Source organism: Lonchura striata, chromosome 14 (assembly GCF_046129695.1).
Source record: "Lonchura striata isolate bLonStr1 chromosome 14, bLonStr1.mat, whole genome shotgun sequence".
Classification (NCBI taxonomy): Eukaryota; Metazoa; Chordata; class Aves; order Passeriformes; family Estrildidae; genus Lonchura; species Lonchura striata.
In genome coordinates, this window is record NC_134616.1 from 13,216,042 (window position 1) to 13,235,397 (window position 19,356).

Consider the following 19,356-nt stretch of genomic DNA (forward strand, 5'->3'; position numbering starts at 1 on the left):
TATTCAAATACAGCTGAAGGTCTTCAAATCCTACCAACTTCCCTAGGAAGACAATTAGATGTTTTACCTCGCTGTGACTTACAAGTGGGAACTGTAAGTTACTTTTTACAGTAACTATAAGTAACTGTAAGAAGCAAAGAAATGGTCACCTCTAATGAACTGCTTATTCAATTTAGTATAACATCATCATGAATAGTTTTGTTAACATTTCTATATTCTTCTTTTTTAAAATATAAATCTTGGACAAAAAGATGCAGTAGTGTCACCTATTGATTTCCATGTAACAGGTTAATAAGTAACTAACGTTGGTAAGCAGAGAAGGTACCATTATCCAAATACCATTTCCAAATTACTCTTGATTTCTAAATTAGAAGAAATGCCTGACACACCACAGTTACCTACATTATCCACCAGATCACCCCACTTGGGTTCTTAACCATAAATAGTCGGATAGCATGAACAAAGGTCAATGAGTGAATTTACTGCTGGATGACTCCATAAATTTCTAATTCAGAACACCTAAAGCCCAAGCTATACCTGCAGGCATTTGAGACAAACACTATCACAGTCTCAATAACAAGGAAAGACAAGTGAAACCTGGTCTGCTTAACTGTTTGAAAAAGATGCATTTTTTGAAACCTTAAAGTAGAAATACTATTGCAGAATGAAAAATTGCATTTACTGCCTCAGGGACTAATAAAAAATATTTTGCTAACTATTGCAGAACTGTTTAGAACAATTAGTCACAGGTAAACACCTCAAAGAGCTCAAAATTAATTTGGGTTTTTGTCTGAACAGATGCTCTTAAAAACTATGAATTGGTATTTCAGGGAATAAGCTCATGTATCTTGACATCTATAAAAACTAGCTTGCTGTATAAAGGAAAAGAATATAAATTCAAAGGACAGGGTATCAAAAAAGTTATTGTGTCCGAAGGACTTGTACATGACAGTGCGGATTTGGATAAGTCCCTAATTGGTTTATTCAACCACAGCTCAGATTCTGAACAGTTTCAACTGCACTTCATATGCTCAGCTCTGCAGCTCATGTTCTTATCAAGATGCACGAGCCTGAGAGGTCTTTGACATCCAAAAAACCCTGGATACTAATCCAAGCCCAGGAGTGCTCGGTATTCAACAATTACAATGAATTAAAAGCATCTTTCTTTTTTGTCTTTATTTCTTTCTATGGCTATGATTTGCTGAAGGTGAGACAACCAGTTTATCAGCTTGAATGCATTTAAATTCCCCTGCCTCCATGAAAGTCGAGGCTGAATTCACAGGGTATCAGACAAATTGCCCTACTGCTGAAGAACAGGGCAGGAAAGCTCAGATTGAAAGAGGAAGCCAAAAAGAGGAACCAGGAGATACATGATTCAGCCAGGGGTGGTGTACAACAAAAAAAACTATTCAAATTCCCAAAATAATATCTGGTTATTAACTGTACTTACATTATAAGAAAAGACATTATGTATGCTGATGGGACATAAGATCCTTATAATCCCTTGGAAAAGCAACTCTCTCCAGCTCTGCATTTGGCAAGAAAGGAACATATAAGCAATAGGATAACTCTGGCTTGTGTTCTAGCACTCTGTGCAATATTTGCTTCCACTGTAGCAATTAATAGTGCCTTCAATTTCATTAGTTCATCAGAAATACATTCAATAAATTAGGTGGCATCAGTCTACACTAAACACACAGAATTCCCTTGCACCGAACAACAAAGGGGGAACCCCAAAAGTGAATAATTTCAGCCTGAAATGCACCTAATTATCTATATTCTTCCATGGAGAGAGTCCACAGAATCAGACAATATAAATTCAGCCATGAGGCTATGTAAGAGGAGACATGGCCTAAGTCTAAGGAGAAATTTATTCCAAGACATAGAAGAAAATGTGCATTTTGGAATATTTTCCTGTAAATAGCTCTCTATGTCCCCATGTCCATAAACACCTCCATGTCCTCGTGTGGTGTGACAAATTATCAGACTAACCATTTGTTTCAGCTGCTGGTGAAATCAAAGGTTTTAAACCACTCAAAATGCAAACAGACAATGATGCACTCAATTTATATCTCTCACTGTGTGAAAGTCTGGCATTTGTCTCATTCTTACCTCTGGCTTCATCATGCCATATTTTTATGTACACTCCAAGCACATCCCTACACAGCCAAACTAAAGGTTTTTCCTAAGTAGCACTGGCTCTCCATGAATTAATAATTCCCATACTGGGAAGCTGTGCTGCAGGTCTGTTTCAAGCAGAACAACACTTGCAGCGGAGTCCAGCTGCCGCAATCTACCCCGTGCAGATGGACTAATACATTCCTTCATGGGTATTATCTGAGCTGCAGGGCCAGAAAGCAGGGGAATGTGTAACAGACTGAGCTCTTGCCACATTGTGAGAAAAGGTAAATTGTCAACAAACATTTCCTACATCTGATATCTTTTGTATGGAGAGATACGCTTTTAATAAAGAAGCAGCTGCCACTGCTGAACGATTAATCAATACTGGTAAGCTGACATCTTAAGAACTTGCTGAACTAAAGCTTTTCTTTTCCTCCTGCATTTACAAATAAAGTGCTCACTATTTGACTAAAGCCTGTCTACTTGACTGGAAAATATCAGAGTCCTATTTAAATGACATTTGCAGAGAATGAGATTTTATCCTGGTCGCTGCTCCTTATCGCTAATAATAACATCAGATTAGTGGATTTAGGCCAGCCGAGTAGCAATGCCTTTTCTGATCCCTTCTTAAAGCAGCTCTTTCCATCTGTCTAGCCAAGCTTTCCTCTGCTTGTATGGGCCAACGATTAAGTCTTAAATGGGGCTTCAATTGATACCATGTGGGATATCTATACAGAGGTTCATTGTGTTGCTAAATTCCAGCCAAGACATTTATCAACTCTGACTACTGCTTACTTCAAAATGGCAAAACACCTGGATATTTCCAAGTATAAATATTCCTACACTGTGTTGCCTTCTCAAATAAGTACAGTAATTAGACAATCCGATTTCAAAGATGCACAATTTGCTAAGATCCTCCAAATAAGATACAGGATCAGACACCAAGCTCATTTCAGATAGCGTGACTCAACTGAGTACTGCAGAGTACTGGCTGCACGACTTTCTGCACATTCAGAACCCATCCCACAACCTATCAATTAATGGGTGACTTACACTTAAGCACAGTATGGCTTGCCAGCAACAGTGCTTTTCAACTGGGGCTTTTGAGGTCATGACTGAGCAATTTGGACACTGGCAGAAAATAAACTGCACACACCTCCCCCCACCCCACTCACACACCCCCCACTCCCAGTACAACTTTTTAAAAGAACCAGTATTGGTTTTGTCATCATTGCTTTCAATAGTAGCTGAGTTTAGTAGCATAAACAAGATGTAATAGCCAAATGCCAAACACTTTCAATAAAAATTACTAAAGCAAATTAGAAAGTAAATCTGTTTTATTTCCCCTCCTCTTTTTTGCGGTTTTTAGTTTAAAGGTCACTTTGTATTCCTAGTGAGGCCACTTACAGTATGTTAATAACTGACATTTCCTCTTCTAACATATAATACAGGCCTGACAACTGCTGTGCACTAAAGATAAGTTGTGAAACCAATAGTTCTTATAAGAAACCAGTGTTTCTAGATCATGCAAATCTTCTAACTCCAGTACTTGTTTAGTTTTTAACAAGGTCTGGCTCATTCCTAACCTTGATCAAAAAAGTGTTTCCACATGGCAGTCAGATTCATGCCAAGTATAGCTACACACAGAAAGTTGCCTGACTTAATCAAGCAATGCAGGAGACATGAAATGAATATTTAGCAAGGTCAAAGTCAGACTGCTCTTTGAGAAGCAGCAATTGCTGACAGTTGAATGAGCAGCACACAAATCTGGGTTCCTATTTTAATACCTACATATTTTCACTATTTGTCATCCTGTTAACAAAACTGCATTAAAACACAATATTAGAAATCTAAGAACATTTTTATGGGAAGGATAAAATCTACTGTATATTTATGCATGTCATAAAGCCCATAATGTATCTTGCATGAAACCATTTATCTTCATTTCATAGGGTCACAACAAGTACACACTACTTTTCCTCCAGGAAGCCTGTGGCATGTTGAGCCAGGCATCAGTCATAATAAGAAAGACAAACTTATTTCATTTTAAAATGGTGCATGAAGTAAAATGGAAAAGTCCAAATTTTTTAATTAACAGGATTGTGAGCATCGCTTATCTTCAAAAACAGCAAATTGGAATTAATCACATTTCAAGAGCAAGTTAATATTCTCTCTCTCTTCTACAAAATGACTGCGATTGATCTAAACCTAGTTATTTCATGCAAAACTAGGTTAAATACTGTAGATCTTTATGACCACACAGAAAGCATTACCATGACAGACTATGCTATTGTATTTCTGTTGCTGGGTAAGCCGCAGTAAATCCAACCGCAAGCGATCAAAATGGGGAAAAATCTCCAAGCCTTGAGAACAAAACGTCTGCCCGGTAGCTTTTCTATAGGAACAAATTACTGACTTGCCTGGGCACCCAGGTCCAGTAAGAATGCCATCCATCACACCCCCTTCTCTGCTTGGCACACATGAGGGCACCCGCCCCACAGCACAGACATTCACAGGCTGCCCCCATGTCTGACTGCCACAGGGCCATCCAGAGAGGGTCACTGAGGCACCAGGGGCTCCTACCACGTGGCATTCCATGCCCCTCTTAGGGCACCTCACGTGCTCCAGATATGGCCAGGATCAGCAGGGACATTTCTCCATGAGAAGAGATGTTATTCTTTAGGAGGTACCTTTAGGGATGCATGTGAAGTCTCCAAGTCTGGGCAACTCTGCTCATATGCAGAGAACTATCAGAAAGGATACCATCTTTTATATATATATATATATTTTTTTTTTACACACACACATACATACATATATAAAATTCACTTACTATCTGTGAATTACCATGTACTGAAACATGCTGGTATCTCAGTACTACTATAAACCATTCTAGCTGTGTGACCATGCAAAACACTGTTAACACCTCAATAATTAAGGATAATGAGGAGCAATAACATCATAAGAAAGTATGACAAAACATAATTGTAAACCTTTTTTTGATTTGTATGTTATTTTGTGCACATACACATAACAAAGCTTCTTTACAGCTTATCTACCAATATTTAACATCACAGTTCAATAGCATGATTTCAGGGTTTATCAACTGTCTGAAGCCAGTGTGAACAAAGGCCAGATTTGTTTGCACATCAAAAGGGAGCTATGTACTGTCAAAAGAGAGATCTATACAACAACCAAAGAAAAGGCAGCAAATGCTGGTTTTACTGAGAAAAGCTGGTGACTGGATATTTCCAAGATGTAAATGACTTCTTATTTGGTGAGCCTTCCAGTTAGATGTTGAGAGTGCAGCTCACCATTTCTCTCCTCAGATTCTGGCAAGATTTCCCACCCCTCCAATTCAGTTTTGTATAAAATCTTACAGAACTTCCAGCTAGCAAGAAGGCAGTCACAGGGATGTGGCTGTATGAAGATAATCAGATTCCTGAGGGAGCAAAGGTCCTCATTTATTTTATTTTTTTTTTAATCCTCAGAGGAGTGATTGTCTCCTAACACACACACACCCCCCCCTACCCCTATTGTGTCTTACTGCTTAATTAGCTACCGGATGAAATGGAGTTCTGTTTGCACCAACTTTATGTCTACTGTAATTGCCCTTAGTTGCAGTTCCAAGAAGAAAAAATTGATCAAATAACTACATATTTTGTTTGATTAATAATGAAAAAATCATTAAGGGATTAAAGTGAAACCATTTCATTCCTGTTGATCATGCTCAGCAATCTGAACTTATTTTATGATCCTGATCAATGTAATTAATGAGAATGGCTGTTAATTAGTTACACTAGCAGGTGGGCCACGTAAAACATATCCTCTTAATGCCATAGCATATCATGCAATTAGAATTTGGGTTAATTCTGTAGCATTCCCAGAGTAAGAGTTTAAAAAACTGCACAGGACCATGGTCTTTGAATTTTCTGCACACACACCACACAGACACAAATGCACACTCAGCCACTCAAAATGACTGTCATAAAGGGACCACGGACTCACAATTGATTTAGGACCATAATCAAACATTCTTCTTTTTGCAACTCTCATCTTTATGACAAGTTCCCACACTCCCTTACAGCAAGCTCTCCTCCTGGTACATAGGAACAAACCAGGTTTCAGTGTAACTTGGGGCTTCACTCTCAGCATCTCGTTAACTCAGTCACTCTCATCTGGTCCTTTCTGGTCTCCCCCTAAGGAGAGGGCTTTTTTTCAGGAGAAATAACCTCTTGGGTGTGAGCTGAGACAGACAATAGAAGTGTTAACTGCTTAGCAGTGCTATGTAGCTAATTAGCAGTATTATGAGTTTAAGGGTGGCTTTGATAATCATGGGGCCTGTGAGGGTTCCCCATTCCCTAGGAACACAGGCAGATTAATACTTTTTCTTTCTTTGAGAAAGAAAAAAAAAGCAACAAAATGAATTGTGGAAAAATGTGTGTATTTATACGAGGGGTTACAGTTCAGGTTTGCATTTCCTGTAGGACCAGAGCAAGCTGTATAACATTATCCAAACTGAAGGAGCAACATAGCTCCTAAAATTCCTCTCCAGCCAACTTATGGATTGGGTCTAAACACTGCAGCATCTGGAGAGAACATGCAGCCTCACAAGGGCAGAAGCCATTTCTGAAGCATACTGGTCTATTGACAAATAGGTCAGAGAAAGGGAGGTCTGGGCACAGTGACAGACTGGGGCAGGACAAGAGCAAGAGGAGGGGATCCACCAGAGCTGAGCACAAAATTTCTGCCCCCCTTTATCCAAGAACTTGGTGAGAGCCAATGATAGCCCTCCTTGCTCTGCAGCATGTTTTGTTCGACATCAGCAAAAGTTCTTCCCTTTCTTCTCTCTTATGCTATATTCTAGTCGTAATATCTACACAAGCCTCTATACAGAATCTCAACATGACACCCATTTGGCTACACCTTTTAGTCACACACAACCACACTGCTGTACTAAGACATAACTACATCTGATAACCATTAAACTTTAAATATTTCTTTAAAAAACATATGGCCTTGTGATTAAAAAAAATAACCACAGTCAATCAAACCATCACAAGTCATCCTTAAATATCAAAATGACAAGTGCACTAGAAATAAAGATTTGAACTTACTCTTTGCATAGTAAGAATATCCAAGATTAGAGACTCCAAAGGCAGAGTGATTAACAGTGACACAACTAAATATGCAGCCAAGCTGTGTTTGCTGTTGGTAGGGGAAACTCCAGGTGAGCTTGAGCTCCTGATGAATCCCTGACATGCTGGGTCAGTCCACAGCTCTGAACTACACTGTTTGCAGAAGGCTTTTTTCACTATTATCACCAGAAAGAAGGCAAGAGCTGTCTTCCTTTGAAAAAGGCTGACATATCAGTGAAGGAAGAGACAGCAGAGCAAAACTACCATGATAAACCTTAGGAGTAAGCAATCCCACAAGAGCCTGGTTCTAGCAGGACTCAAGTTTAACAAGCTCTTCAATGGCTATGAACCCATCATCACCAGGGACACTGGTATAAGAGAAAGGGCTGTGTTTCAGACAAAGTACTCCCCAACAAAAAAAAACAATTCCCTATTTACAAAAGAGTTAAAAAAAAAGAAAACCAAACAAACGTTGCCATTGTTTCTATAAGGTCTTAATGGTAATCTCAATGGATTGGATCCAGATTCTGTGGAATCAGCCCTCAGTCTTTACCTGCTGGTTCCTACACTAAATATTACACGTACATAACTGTCGGTTTGAGCCAGTGTATATTGGCCTCTTCAGATGAAAGAAAATTGGTGTCAGCAGCCTCCTGAGCACATTTTAATAATCAGCCTGATCATGGGTGCATGGCAGCTGCTCGATTGATGGTGTTAGACAGCGAATAAAGAAAGATGCCAGCAGTGCCCTCAGATCTGACATAACGAGGGAAACATCAGTCATTTGGCTAAAAGGCTCATAAAGGCTCCATCAGCTGTGACACAGGAGTCTGTCTTATGCAAAGCTAATGAGGAAATGTGGCAGCGTTAGCATTCTCTTTAGACAGTAACAAGTTGCGAGTGAGCTGCATTTTAGATGAAAAATTCAGTTGAAAACAGGGCAGTTTTCATGATCACTGCCTAGATAATATCCTGATGTCTGGGACAGACTGTTAGAAATGAAAAGATTTTGAAAGGGTTTTAGGACAGCCACTGCCCGTCCCAGTAGCCTGTGTATTGATTGTCAGTTGATACTGTGTGTACAAAAGGATTAGCTCTTCTGACTAGATTTTGATCACACTCACCATGGATCTCAGACTCCCTTTAATGCTGGGACCCCTCTGGGTCTGCACTGGTCACCAGTGAGCAAAGACTGGGTGCAAACAGGGCTCTCTAATGGATTGATGCAGACCTGGATGGGAAGCAGTGAAGACACAGCTGCACAACCCAGCCCTGCACCGGCTTTGTGCCCCTCAGGGCTTGGGAAGCAGCGGTTCGGAGTCATTTGAGAACACTGCCTGTGTCTCCTGTGTGAATATTTTAAAGCAGTCCTTCTTCCAGGAGGGTACAGAAGCTCACCCTGCCCATGGATTGGGTTGCAGATGGAGCCTGTGAGAACAGCATACCCTGGAGCTGTCAGAAGGGTTGCTTTGGAGGGTAAGGTAACAGTAGGGAAATGGGGAAGAAGAGACTCACAGATGAACTTTTGCTTTCAGTCAAATTTCCATTTCTAACAACTTCTCCCATTTCAGTTTCCCAGCATGCTGATATATTACACTAATTATGAGAACGACCTTCTCCCCCTTCTACATTTTCTTCCTTCCACTGCTCCAGTCAATAGATTTACAGTCTAATGTTATTTCTGTGTATGTCATGAGAGCCATTCCAACAGCAACAGGGCATTACGAAAAAAGCAGTCAAAAGGTAATTAGAAATCTTGCTGAAATGTTATGTTTGTTACGTGAGGATTACAATGAATGATTCAATGAGCCTCAAAGTTCATCCTTAACATTGATAAGTGAGCTTCTGCCAAGAAATGCACAGCTGGTGACAGCAGGGATTCAGGGTTTGGGAGGGACACACACTTCTAAGGTGAAATTGGAGACAAGGATTAGAATCTCAGAAAACAAAGGAGGTCTTTATTCCTGGAAATGTTAAAGTCATTTTTCAGTGGCAAAGGAAATGCCATTTTTATAGCACATACCTAATCTTTCCCCTAGTTTTGATAGCAGATGTTTAGTCATATAGGTACAAAGTGGGATTCCAGAGCTAGAACAAAGAAAATGGCCATCAGGTTTTCCGACATTGTTCCCACATCACATTGTGCCTTGTATGTGTCACACTGTCCACCCATACCTCTAGCTCCACATTAACAAAGCATCTAGAAAAATAAAATACTGGTAGGCAGGATTATGCTGCCAAAACCCAGCACTCTGGAACTGCAAATGTGCAGAAGTTACCCACAGGTTCTAACGTTCTATTCCAGACTGTTCCCACCCAAAGTGACAATGCTAATTGCCACAGGAATATTCAATGTAGCCCGCCTGAAAAGGCAATCTGCTGAAATAACTCCTATGAGGTTGTTTCCAAGCACTTTCAATTGCTCTAAGTAATGTTTCATTTTTTCCTTAGCAGTCCATCTCACCTGCATTTTTTCAGTCCTCTGAATGAGCATTTACAGCAAGTTTCAAAATAATACCCATTGACAGTAGCTGCTATTAAGGTTAATTAATTAATGTTTCTGAAGACGGTTGAGGTTCTTGAATGAAAGGTTACACCTTGTATATCAGCGCTTCACTGTTATTAGAAGAAGCAAAAAATACATGTTTTTCTTATGAAAATTTATTCTCTGGCCTCTTTTTAGACCTCTGTACTGTAAACTTTGTCTAGCTGCTTTCTATATAGTAATGACTTACAGACCATAATACCTTTCCTGGGAAGAGACTTCAAAATTGTACCAGCACTTTGGAACATGCTGTCAGCATCAGAGTTATACTAAAAATGGCTTAAGCACATAGTTTTTTTAACAATAGGGCTTTATTTGTGTTGCAAGTTAACATCACTGAGGTATTTCACTATTATCTAACTCCATTTGCATTTACATTTGCTTGATAATGTGGCTTTGCCAAGTTATACTAATATAAATTATGGATTATTGTTTTGGGATATACTCTTTTTGTCAGTTGTATTCTAGAGCTGCACAATTTGTATGTGGTATTCTTTGCAGTTTACTTTCTACAATGTATGTGGTATAACCACACTGCCATTTAGTATAATGTATTAGGTTAAGGGCATATACTGCCTAGTTTTTGAGAAGCCAGAGAAATTTTCCTGAGAAATAAATGCATGCCCTAAAGCCATTTCTGCAAAATACTAAATGGTAAACAATTACAATGCTTATGCTAAGCTCCGTGTTAACAGCTGCATGTATTACAGACTGACACATTGAACATTGATACAGCAGGGGCTGTACAGAACATATTTAAAACCATATTTCAAAACCTGTAACATGCCAACATGCAAATTAATAAATTTTTCTTTCCAAATGTCACCGGCATGGTGATTTCCTGCCAGCCCAAGCGTCATTCTCCTGCAGCAGTAAAAGTAACACAGTCAATCTCCTCTGAATCCTATCTCCCCTGCTTCCTGCAGGGTCCCTGGGAGTTTATGATTCATATTGCAAAAGATGTATGCAGTAGCCCTTTGGGGATATATATTAATGAAGAAATTTTCTCACGCCAGAGCTGCCTCTTTATTGGAGTACGAAGGGTACAGTCTGTTCTGAGCGGCTTTTTAATTTCTCATAATTAACCCTGCCAGAATTAACATCAGTGGCATCACTGACAGCAAATTAAAGAAGCCACATCAGCAGAGTTAAAGCTTTTTCTACCTTCCCCTCTCCCTCCTCCCCTTTTCAGCCCCCCCATTTTCTATGTGTTTAAAGAAGAAAGTTCTCGAAGTCTGACAAGACGATCATCCTGTCATTGCACTAAGAGCCCTGCTGGGAGACGTATGATTAGAGCATTTCCAGACTTCCCTGCCGTTAATACCAACCTATTTCAGCTCTTAACTGGCCTCGTGCCATGTAGATTTGTGGCAAAGAACCATGGCTTCAGTTTCTTTCACTCTATGAGGTACAGTGGCTCACCTGATCTCCTCTGTGAGCTGATGGAACCAAGATCTAAAGCCCTCTGCAGCATTCAGACAGCTTCTTCTACCATCAATGTATGAAAAGTCAGATCAGCTGTGCTTTGAGTGAGTCTCTTTAATCTAGCTTCATATCAGCCTCTTTTACACAATTCTGGACAGAAGATGAAAACATACTAGGAACACCAAGATACCCAAACAAACACTTTTTTCCTCTGTTCAGCCAGAAATAAATGTGTTAAATTTTGATATTCATGCAGTCAAGCCACTGAAATGTAGGATTTCATAGAAAGAGAAGAGGAATGGACTATCAATGTCCTACCTGATTTTCTCCACTGCATGTCCAAGAGAGAGGGATCCTGGAGAAAGCCCACGGTGGTGAATGCCATTATAAGAATTACAGTTCACGCCCTCCTGTCCTGTTTGAGTACTCTGAGCGTCAAAGCCCTAGAGGTCAAAACTAGATTGGCTTACATAAATATTTACCCCATTGTTTGATCTTTTACTGAAAACTGATGAATTATGAAGCTGAAACACCTACCAAAGGCAAGATATGATAAGACTGCTGCTGTTACAGTCCCATGTGAAGTAACAGTGGATGAACCAAAACACATTGCTCTCCATTCATCTACTTACTCATTTCTGTGGAAATCATATTTATTGATCCTCTTATTCCCTCTCTCTAACCATAGCCTTTCATTAGCAAGGAGTGAAACTTCTGCAGGGGAGAACCTAAGGCACATCTTTGCACATGATCACAGTAGGAGTTGGTGATTTTAAAGCCACAAGGACAATTTCCAGTACTACCCTGTGGCTCTGCACGTGCCTTGTTTCATACTGCCTTCTTCCCATGAGCCTGGCATTGCATTCCACTTCAAATTTCCAAGTGTTAAAGCATTTGCCTGGACTTCAAAATGCCAGTGTAAATATAGGATGAAAAACTTGCACAACACTGCATACAAAGCATCTTCCATTACCTGGTATGATGTTATTGCAAATATCAATCTAAAAACCCCAAATCCATGAAGCCAATAATATTTTCAGAGATCTGATGGCTTGAGACCAAGAATAGGGATTTCCATCAGCAGAGGGTAGAAGTCAGGGAGGACACAATGGCTCTGAGCAAGCATGTGACAGCTAACAGAGGTGCACACACACTTTCCTCGACAAACCACAGATTGCACTGTGAAACACTGCAGTTGGTATAGCACTGGAAATGTGCCAGTGCAACCAGAATGAGGATATGCTTCCTGCATTGTCGTCTCACTTGATAGGCACCGTTCGAACACAATCTGTGAGCAATTTCAGTGTGCCACGGAGCCCACCAGAGGGAAAGGATCTGATTTACATTCAGCGGTCTGAAAGGTCACAGCAATGATGGTGCTGAAGATTACTTGCAGATATGACAGCAGCATCAATTTCTTGAGACTATAATATTAAGTGTCTGTGTGTGTCTCTGTACACAAAAATATATGTGTAGTTCTGAGAGAAAGACACTAAATTACTAAATAACTTTCTGCATTAAAACTGGGGGACAATTGGATTTTTCCAAAAGTTGTCATTATCTCTGACTTCTTCTATGATTTGGAAAGCAAAGCAATCTTCAGAGAGAAACAGTTTAGGACAGAACTGGTTCCATGAATATCTCAGTTCACAATGGAAGAGGGATGGTATGTAGCACCAAAGTACTGGATCTGAAAGCAGCAAAAAATTAGAGCCAAATAGGCTCTGAAGACAAGCTCTTCATCTGGTTATAATTCCCATGTAACTCCAGCTGAGAGTTTTATGGGAATGTCAGCTTTAGTCATCAGTAAATTGTCCTTCATGTAGCTACAGACCTGGACCATATTCTTCACCACCTTTAACTTCTCTGATCTAACTAAAAGTCTCATCATTTTAATTAACTCCCTGTGACTCTTCCCAACAAAGACTACAGCTGAGAAGATTACCAACCACAGGGAATTTCTGGGGTTGAGTCTTGATGGTCCTGAGGGAATTACAAGAAGTTTCCAATAGGTGGCTGGTATTCATACACCCTTCTGAGTTGGCCCTCTTGATTATTTTTGACTATTTCTATTACTAACACACATCTTTTTAAAGGTCTACAGATGGATAACTTAGTTGGGAGTGCTGTAGCATAATAAGCCAGGAAAGAGGGAATACACATTAAAAGAAACAGGCAAAGAGTGCTCAGAGCAACTGGGAAGGTATTTAGAGCTTAGTGCAGAAAAATCTCTGAAGCCATTTGTTTTGTGTATGGCTGCAGTAAAAGAAACAGCAACAAGGACACAGGGATGCACCAACCAAGGGCTGCAATACAAATCATAGGCAGCAAGGTGATTTCTCTAATAACTACCTCACAACTGGAATTCTGTCCACAATTTTAAGCATCACACAGATAAGCTAATTTTACTGTAGAGGGGGTGCAGCTTCGGAAACCTTGACTAACCTTGGGTACGTAAAGTTATCTCATGTCAAGACAGGCCAAAGTGATTGAATTTATTCTTGACAGGAAAGAGAAAACTTTGAAATGACTGAACAGAAATATTTCATTTCAGATGATGAAAAATTTTCATATAGCACAGAGATGTGGGAGATGGGGAGAACTTGTCTGTTACCAGTTAAAATAAAATAAAGCCAAAATTGTGGCCATCATTTCACATTTGGAAATAAAGAGCCAGTATCTGCTATCAGTGACAGCTATAAAAGTCTCATTGATTTCAATGAAAGCTGCAAGTGTGCATCTAATTGAGGAATCTGGATCACAAAATGTAAAGAAAAATCATTTTGCTTAGAAAGTAATGAATATGCCACATTATGCTGCCAAGTAATATTACTGCCACAAAGTCTCAATGAGTTTATGAAAAGGATTGATATTTTTATTAGTAGAGAGTAGATTGAAAGAGAGCGACAAAACAAAATGGGGATGAAAAAAGGTAAAGGAAAGCAGGTTTACTGGGCCAAATGGCTTTTTCATGTCCATAAATTGCTAAGTGTATTTCTAATTAATTTCCCAATTCAAACAGCCAGAAATAAAAAACAGGCTTTTGAGTGTGCTGTGAACTCAGGAGAGACTCTGTAGACTTGGACAAATAATAGTATAAAATGGTTTATGAAACCAGAGGGTTTATGGTCTATAAATAACTTCCATGTATTTTTATTCTTTACACGTACAATATTACTGAGGACTGGATGATAGCTTTTCACTGCTGCCTGGTTGACTTCTTCCACACACACACCCAAGGTAATGACGATATTGATCCTGAAGAGACATTTTTTGAGACAGATAAAAAAGCCACACAACTGAACTAATAGAAAGGGCCTAGCAACTTTAGTGGTAAAGCTGTGGTCCTTTAAGTGAACTGCAATTTGCCATACAGTTTAAAACCTACATCCTAATAACTTCAGGCATCTAGGATGAAAAAAAAAAAAAAAAGAAAAAAACAGTAAGCCATCTAAAAGATGACTTATGTTATTTAGTGCCTTTAACAGCCCTTTAGATAACTAACATATAAATTTTTAGGAATCCCAGTATTTAAATCAAGAAAATATGTAAGATACGTGTATTTGTCAGTGTAAACAAGAGACTTACTGAGAAAATGCTTATGATCTTTAGATTTACAGCACGCTCTCTTTTTGGCTAAATGTGCAATTCAAAACGTGCCTAATTCCTAAAATCCATATATGTGACACTGCCTGGGTTTCCATGACTACTGCTCTGAAAACCATATTAATTATTCAAGAGGTCCATGCCATTCTCCCTGTGTTCCATAAGGAATGCTGGGAAGCACTGTCTGCCTTTATAGAGTAATACAGATATTTAAAAGGACTGCATCGCTGGCTCTAAATACCACAGATATTTTCTTACAGCACTGTGACATCTGCATGATAGGTCCCATAAATATTATCCAAACACTCCAGTGCATCAGTACAAAAAGAAAAATGAAAAAAACCAAAACAAAATCTCCAAACCAGAAAAACTCTCCTCTTCGCTTTTTTTCTTCTCTGTTTCAGCAATCTTCAAAAAGGTGCTTTAATTCTAGTCCCTGTTTATCATCCTGATATAATCCTATTTTAAACAAAGTCAACTAGCTTGCATGCAGGAGGGATTAATCGCCTGTGTTTTTCCAGAGGATATAGTTTCAAATGGTGAGACTTACATTAAATCAAATTTCTCACATCAGCTGTGACTAAGCAGCTGTTTGCCATATCTGTTGATCTCTGTATATTTTAATAACCATAATCAGTGCAGAGAACATTCTTTTCAGATAACATTATCAAAACACGCTGTAACAAAGTAAGGAATGTCAGTGCTGGAGCAGTACATACCGCCGCCGCCGTCCTGTCACAGCGGAGCGATCCGTGCCAATCACACCACAGCAGCACTGGCGCATTTCGGGGCCAATTACCCAAAGGCAGAGAGGAGAGGAAAGTGGGCCAGATCCCCTTCCAGTGGGAGCAGAACAATGGAGCTAGCCCAGATTTATACCTATGTGACTGGAAGCATCATCTGGCCCAGCATCAGTCTTGCTGAGAGTCGCTTGGGATCTCGGATTGGCATATATGTAATACTCAGGCAGCCCTTATAGAAAAAGTCCATAGGATGTAAGAGAAAATGAGGGCTTTTCTGCAGAATTTTGTAAGTCAAACCACTATAGAAAATTACACTGCCGAGATATATTCTAGATATCAATTAAACACTCTTTATTCCTTCTATATTTTAGCTATAAAAACAATATTCTTTTTTACTGACTACATGCCTATGGAATATTTTTCTGCTAAAGAAAATGTATTTATTTTTTCTTTCCAGAACCTTCAAGTTCAGCTCTATTACATTCTCCAGGAACATGTATAGCATATCTGTTGCAGATGCTGCTACTTTTTTACCTGAAGTGAGGATTTAACTGGTAAGGTGAATCTGAATTTCCCCAAAGCAAGGATACAGCCCTGTCACCACATAAAAAAGAGAATGACAGGCAAAACAGAGCTCCAGATTCAAAGCCTATCAAAATCACAATGCCATGAACACATCCCTGACTGACACTCACTGAGCATGATCAAATACACAGTAATAAACAAACCAAAACGTGCAGATATATTTTCATGTCTCGGAACCACAGGAACACCCACCATGCCCGAGCCTACCTCTCCCCATGTCCTGTCTCTTTCCAGCTCATCTTTTCAGCACATCCCATTGTCCAGGCTGGTCAGCATCCTGACATGGGCCACAGCACAGTGGAGGTGCAGGAGCAGGACCCAAGACTGAGTGGGCAGTTTCTTCTGAAAGCTCCCACACCCTCCAGCACCGACTCACCCCCTCTCCACAAGTGCTCATGTTTGCTGGATGAAGATCTCTGCCCCTCGGGCTGTGTACAGCACCAAGCACAATTCTCACCCTCCCCCAGGTCAGCTCTGCCATCAAGACATTGTTATGATACAGCCAACACACTACTACATACAGCGATCACTTCCAGTTGCCTATTTTCAGGGGTTTGTTTTTTTAATCTTCCTCCCAAACACATTCCACTAACAGGGCACCATCATTACTATTATTATTTACTATTCAGATTGCAGCTCTAGCGCCCACAGTGAGCTTTCTTTATTACTCCCAAGTTCTCACTTGCCATATAAAGTGCTCCATCGAAATACAGATAAAAAGTAATTTCCTCAAGAGCAAGGTGTGAACAGAGCATACTTAATTGTGCACTGTTATATCAACTGTATAATGCTGCAATAAAATTCCAAAACAATGTGATTAAAAATTATACCAAATGAGGATACCTAGGTGCCATAGCCAGTCAAAGCGCATTTACCCAATCTAAATTATATGCTAAGCAAATAAAATAAACATGCAATTTGCTAATTAAAGTGCACTCTCATGTATCCTGTAACCACCATAAATTATACAGCAACATTTAATTTTTTGACTGTTTAGCAATGTTTATGACTGCTTTACTAAATTAAACACAGAACGAAGGGGGCAAATTAGTAGGAAAGCAGTGCTTTTCCCCCTTTCCTTTCAGATTTATTTTTTCCATAGTTCTATTGTTCTGGTTTTTAATAATTGCATCTTTCCATAATAGCATGTTAATTTTACTGTGGATTTTCTCAATTTTTACTTCCAAAGTTCTACTCTATTCAATTCCAACTACTTGCTTTTGCAAATTCTCTCCAATATGGAAGTCAGTTTATCTTACGGGAACAACCCTTTCATAAAAACTCCATGCTCAAAGTTCCCACATTTGGACAATGACAAGAATGATGGGTTTTCCCCCTCAAATAAGACGACTGTATTTCAATCCTTTCATTTCACCCAAAACCTACTGCCCACATCACAATGACTGGGCTCTAGTTGAGGCTGTGAGCCTTCCATCATCTGGAGTCAAATGCTGAAGGCATTCCTGGACTCCACTCGAGGGGAACTGTGAACAGTTGGGGTTTGTTTTCTCTCAAAATCTAAGAAAAGTCTCAGACTCTGTTTGCCTGACAACCAGGTCAGCTGCATTTTAAACTTCTGACAAACACAGTTTTATCCCAGAATATGGTCAGGTGAAGAGAAGGAGGAGTGGGGGACAGAAACCACTGGTCAATCCTTCAGACTACTCTATTCTACAACAGAAATAATTAAGGGATCCGACTCTTGTCCCAGTTTCTTGCTTCCCCATTTACCACCCCTCTTCTTCCCTTTGCACTCATATGGAAGGCAAAATATCAATAATTCATAACTATGGATGCAAAGTGGCTCATTTTCAAATTCACACCCAACACCCAAATATTGAAATTCCTAAAAATTTTCTATCTCAACTTCAGAAACCATTTATGACTAATGTGGTCTTGTAAGTTAAAATGAAAGTATCAGACCACAGGACAACTTTTGCAGCTGGCCATTACCTAGAGGAACTGTTCAGTGGTATGAGCACTGGAACTGATGTTCCGCACCCGAGTGTTACCTTCAAGCTCCCCCAAGCCTTACATCCCACTGGCACACTAAACCCTCGAGAAATGTGCAGTTAATCCACACAGCCTTCCTGGGCAGCATTGCTCCTGAGACAGTTTGGCAGATTCTGATACATTCAGAAATGCAATTCCAAACCAACACACAATTGCCAATACATTAGAAGAGTTTTATGCAACATTAAAGATGATTAAGGGCAAGAAAATCTTTCAGCTGAAACCAAGGATCACTCTAGGAAGCCCCAGATGGCTACATCCAAACAGGGTACAGAAACTGCTGCTGAGAAAACCTTCTTACAGAGGTCAAAGCGCTTTGCTGGAAATGCACAATGTTAACATCCTGATGTCAGTAAATTTATCCAAAAGTTAGAATCTTTGCTGAGCCATTTTCTTCTAAAAGATTCTAGAACTGAATGCCATCAGAAACTGGTCAGTAGACACTCTGCACAAAGTAGGGCTTCTAACAGAAAAGCAACCAAGGAACAGTTTCTCCACCTTTTAGTTGCACTTGAGCATAGTAATATTGTTTCATACATGTCTTCCTTTCACAGCAACTGAGATGAGTGAATCTGTACTTTGTTCGTTACAGATGCCTTTTTAATTGGTATTACTTTGCTGGGAGGATCAATGAGTTACCTCAGTGCTGCCCAATTTACAGTTTTGCTGCAAGACCTTTTCCCTTAGAAATACTCCTAAATTCTTGTCTTCAATGAAAACTGCCTCTCACTGGAACAAGGAAATAATTTTGCTATCTAATCTGCCTCCTGAAACCTTGCCTAAAGACAGCTCCTGCCTCATTGGTAATTTATTTTTTGGGAAATGGGAAGAAAATGCATTTCTTTTTGTCTTTCAGGCCATCCTTTTTCTAATTTTTCCTGCCAACTGGCATTTAATAATATTGCTTCTGCAATGAACAGAAAGCATGAGATTCTCTTGAAAACAAAATGTTGCAATTTAGGGGAAAAAAAGAAAGTCAATTTCTTCTTCTTACACATCCACAGAGATATGTTAGCTAGAAAATATCCATTATGCCTTGCCCATGGGGGGGTATGACACCATCCCTCAAACCTCTGCTTATGCCATGTGATGTAAAATAATTTTAAGTACTAGACAGAAACAGTGCCCGCAACCCTGCAGGTTTAAAGATGAATCATAGTTTCTGCTCTCTGAATTATGT

At 39.6% G+C, this 19,356-nt stretch overlaps 1 protein-coding gene across 6 annotated transcripts in view; it reads right to left on the reverse strand.

Moving 5' to 3' along the window:
• The window catches only part of AFF2 (ALF transcription elongation factor 2), a 332,507-nt gene that overhangs the window by 270,901 nt on the left and 42,250 nt on the right, over positions 1 to 19,356 (reverse strand). For 3 of the 6 annotated variants that reach the window (XM_021547867.3, XM_021547870.3, XM_021547865.3), the window contains exon 1: positions 16,371 to 16,465. The exons of 2 other annotated variants lie outside the window; for them this stretch is intronic. In XM_021547867.3, the coding sequence (XP_021403542.2) occupies positions 16,371 to 16,420 (50 nt within the window). In that variant the 5' untranslated portion in view covers positions 16,421 to 16,465. Of the gene's footprint in view, positions 1 to 16,370; positions 16,467 to 19,356 lie in introns of those variants that run through there. One more of the 6 variants, XM_021547868.2, reaches the window with a different exon arrangement.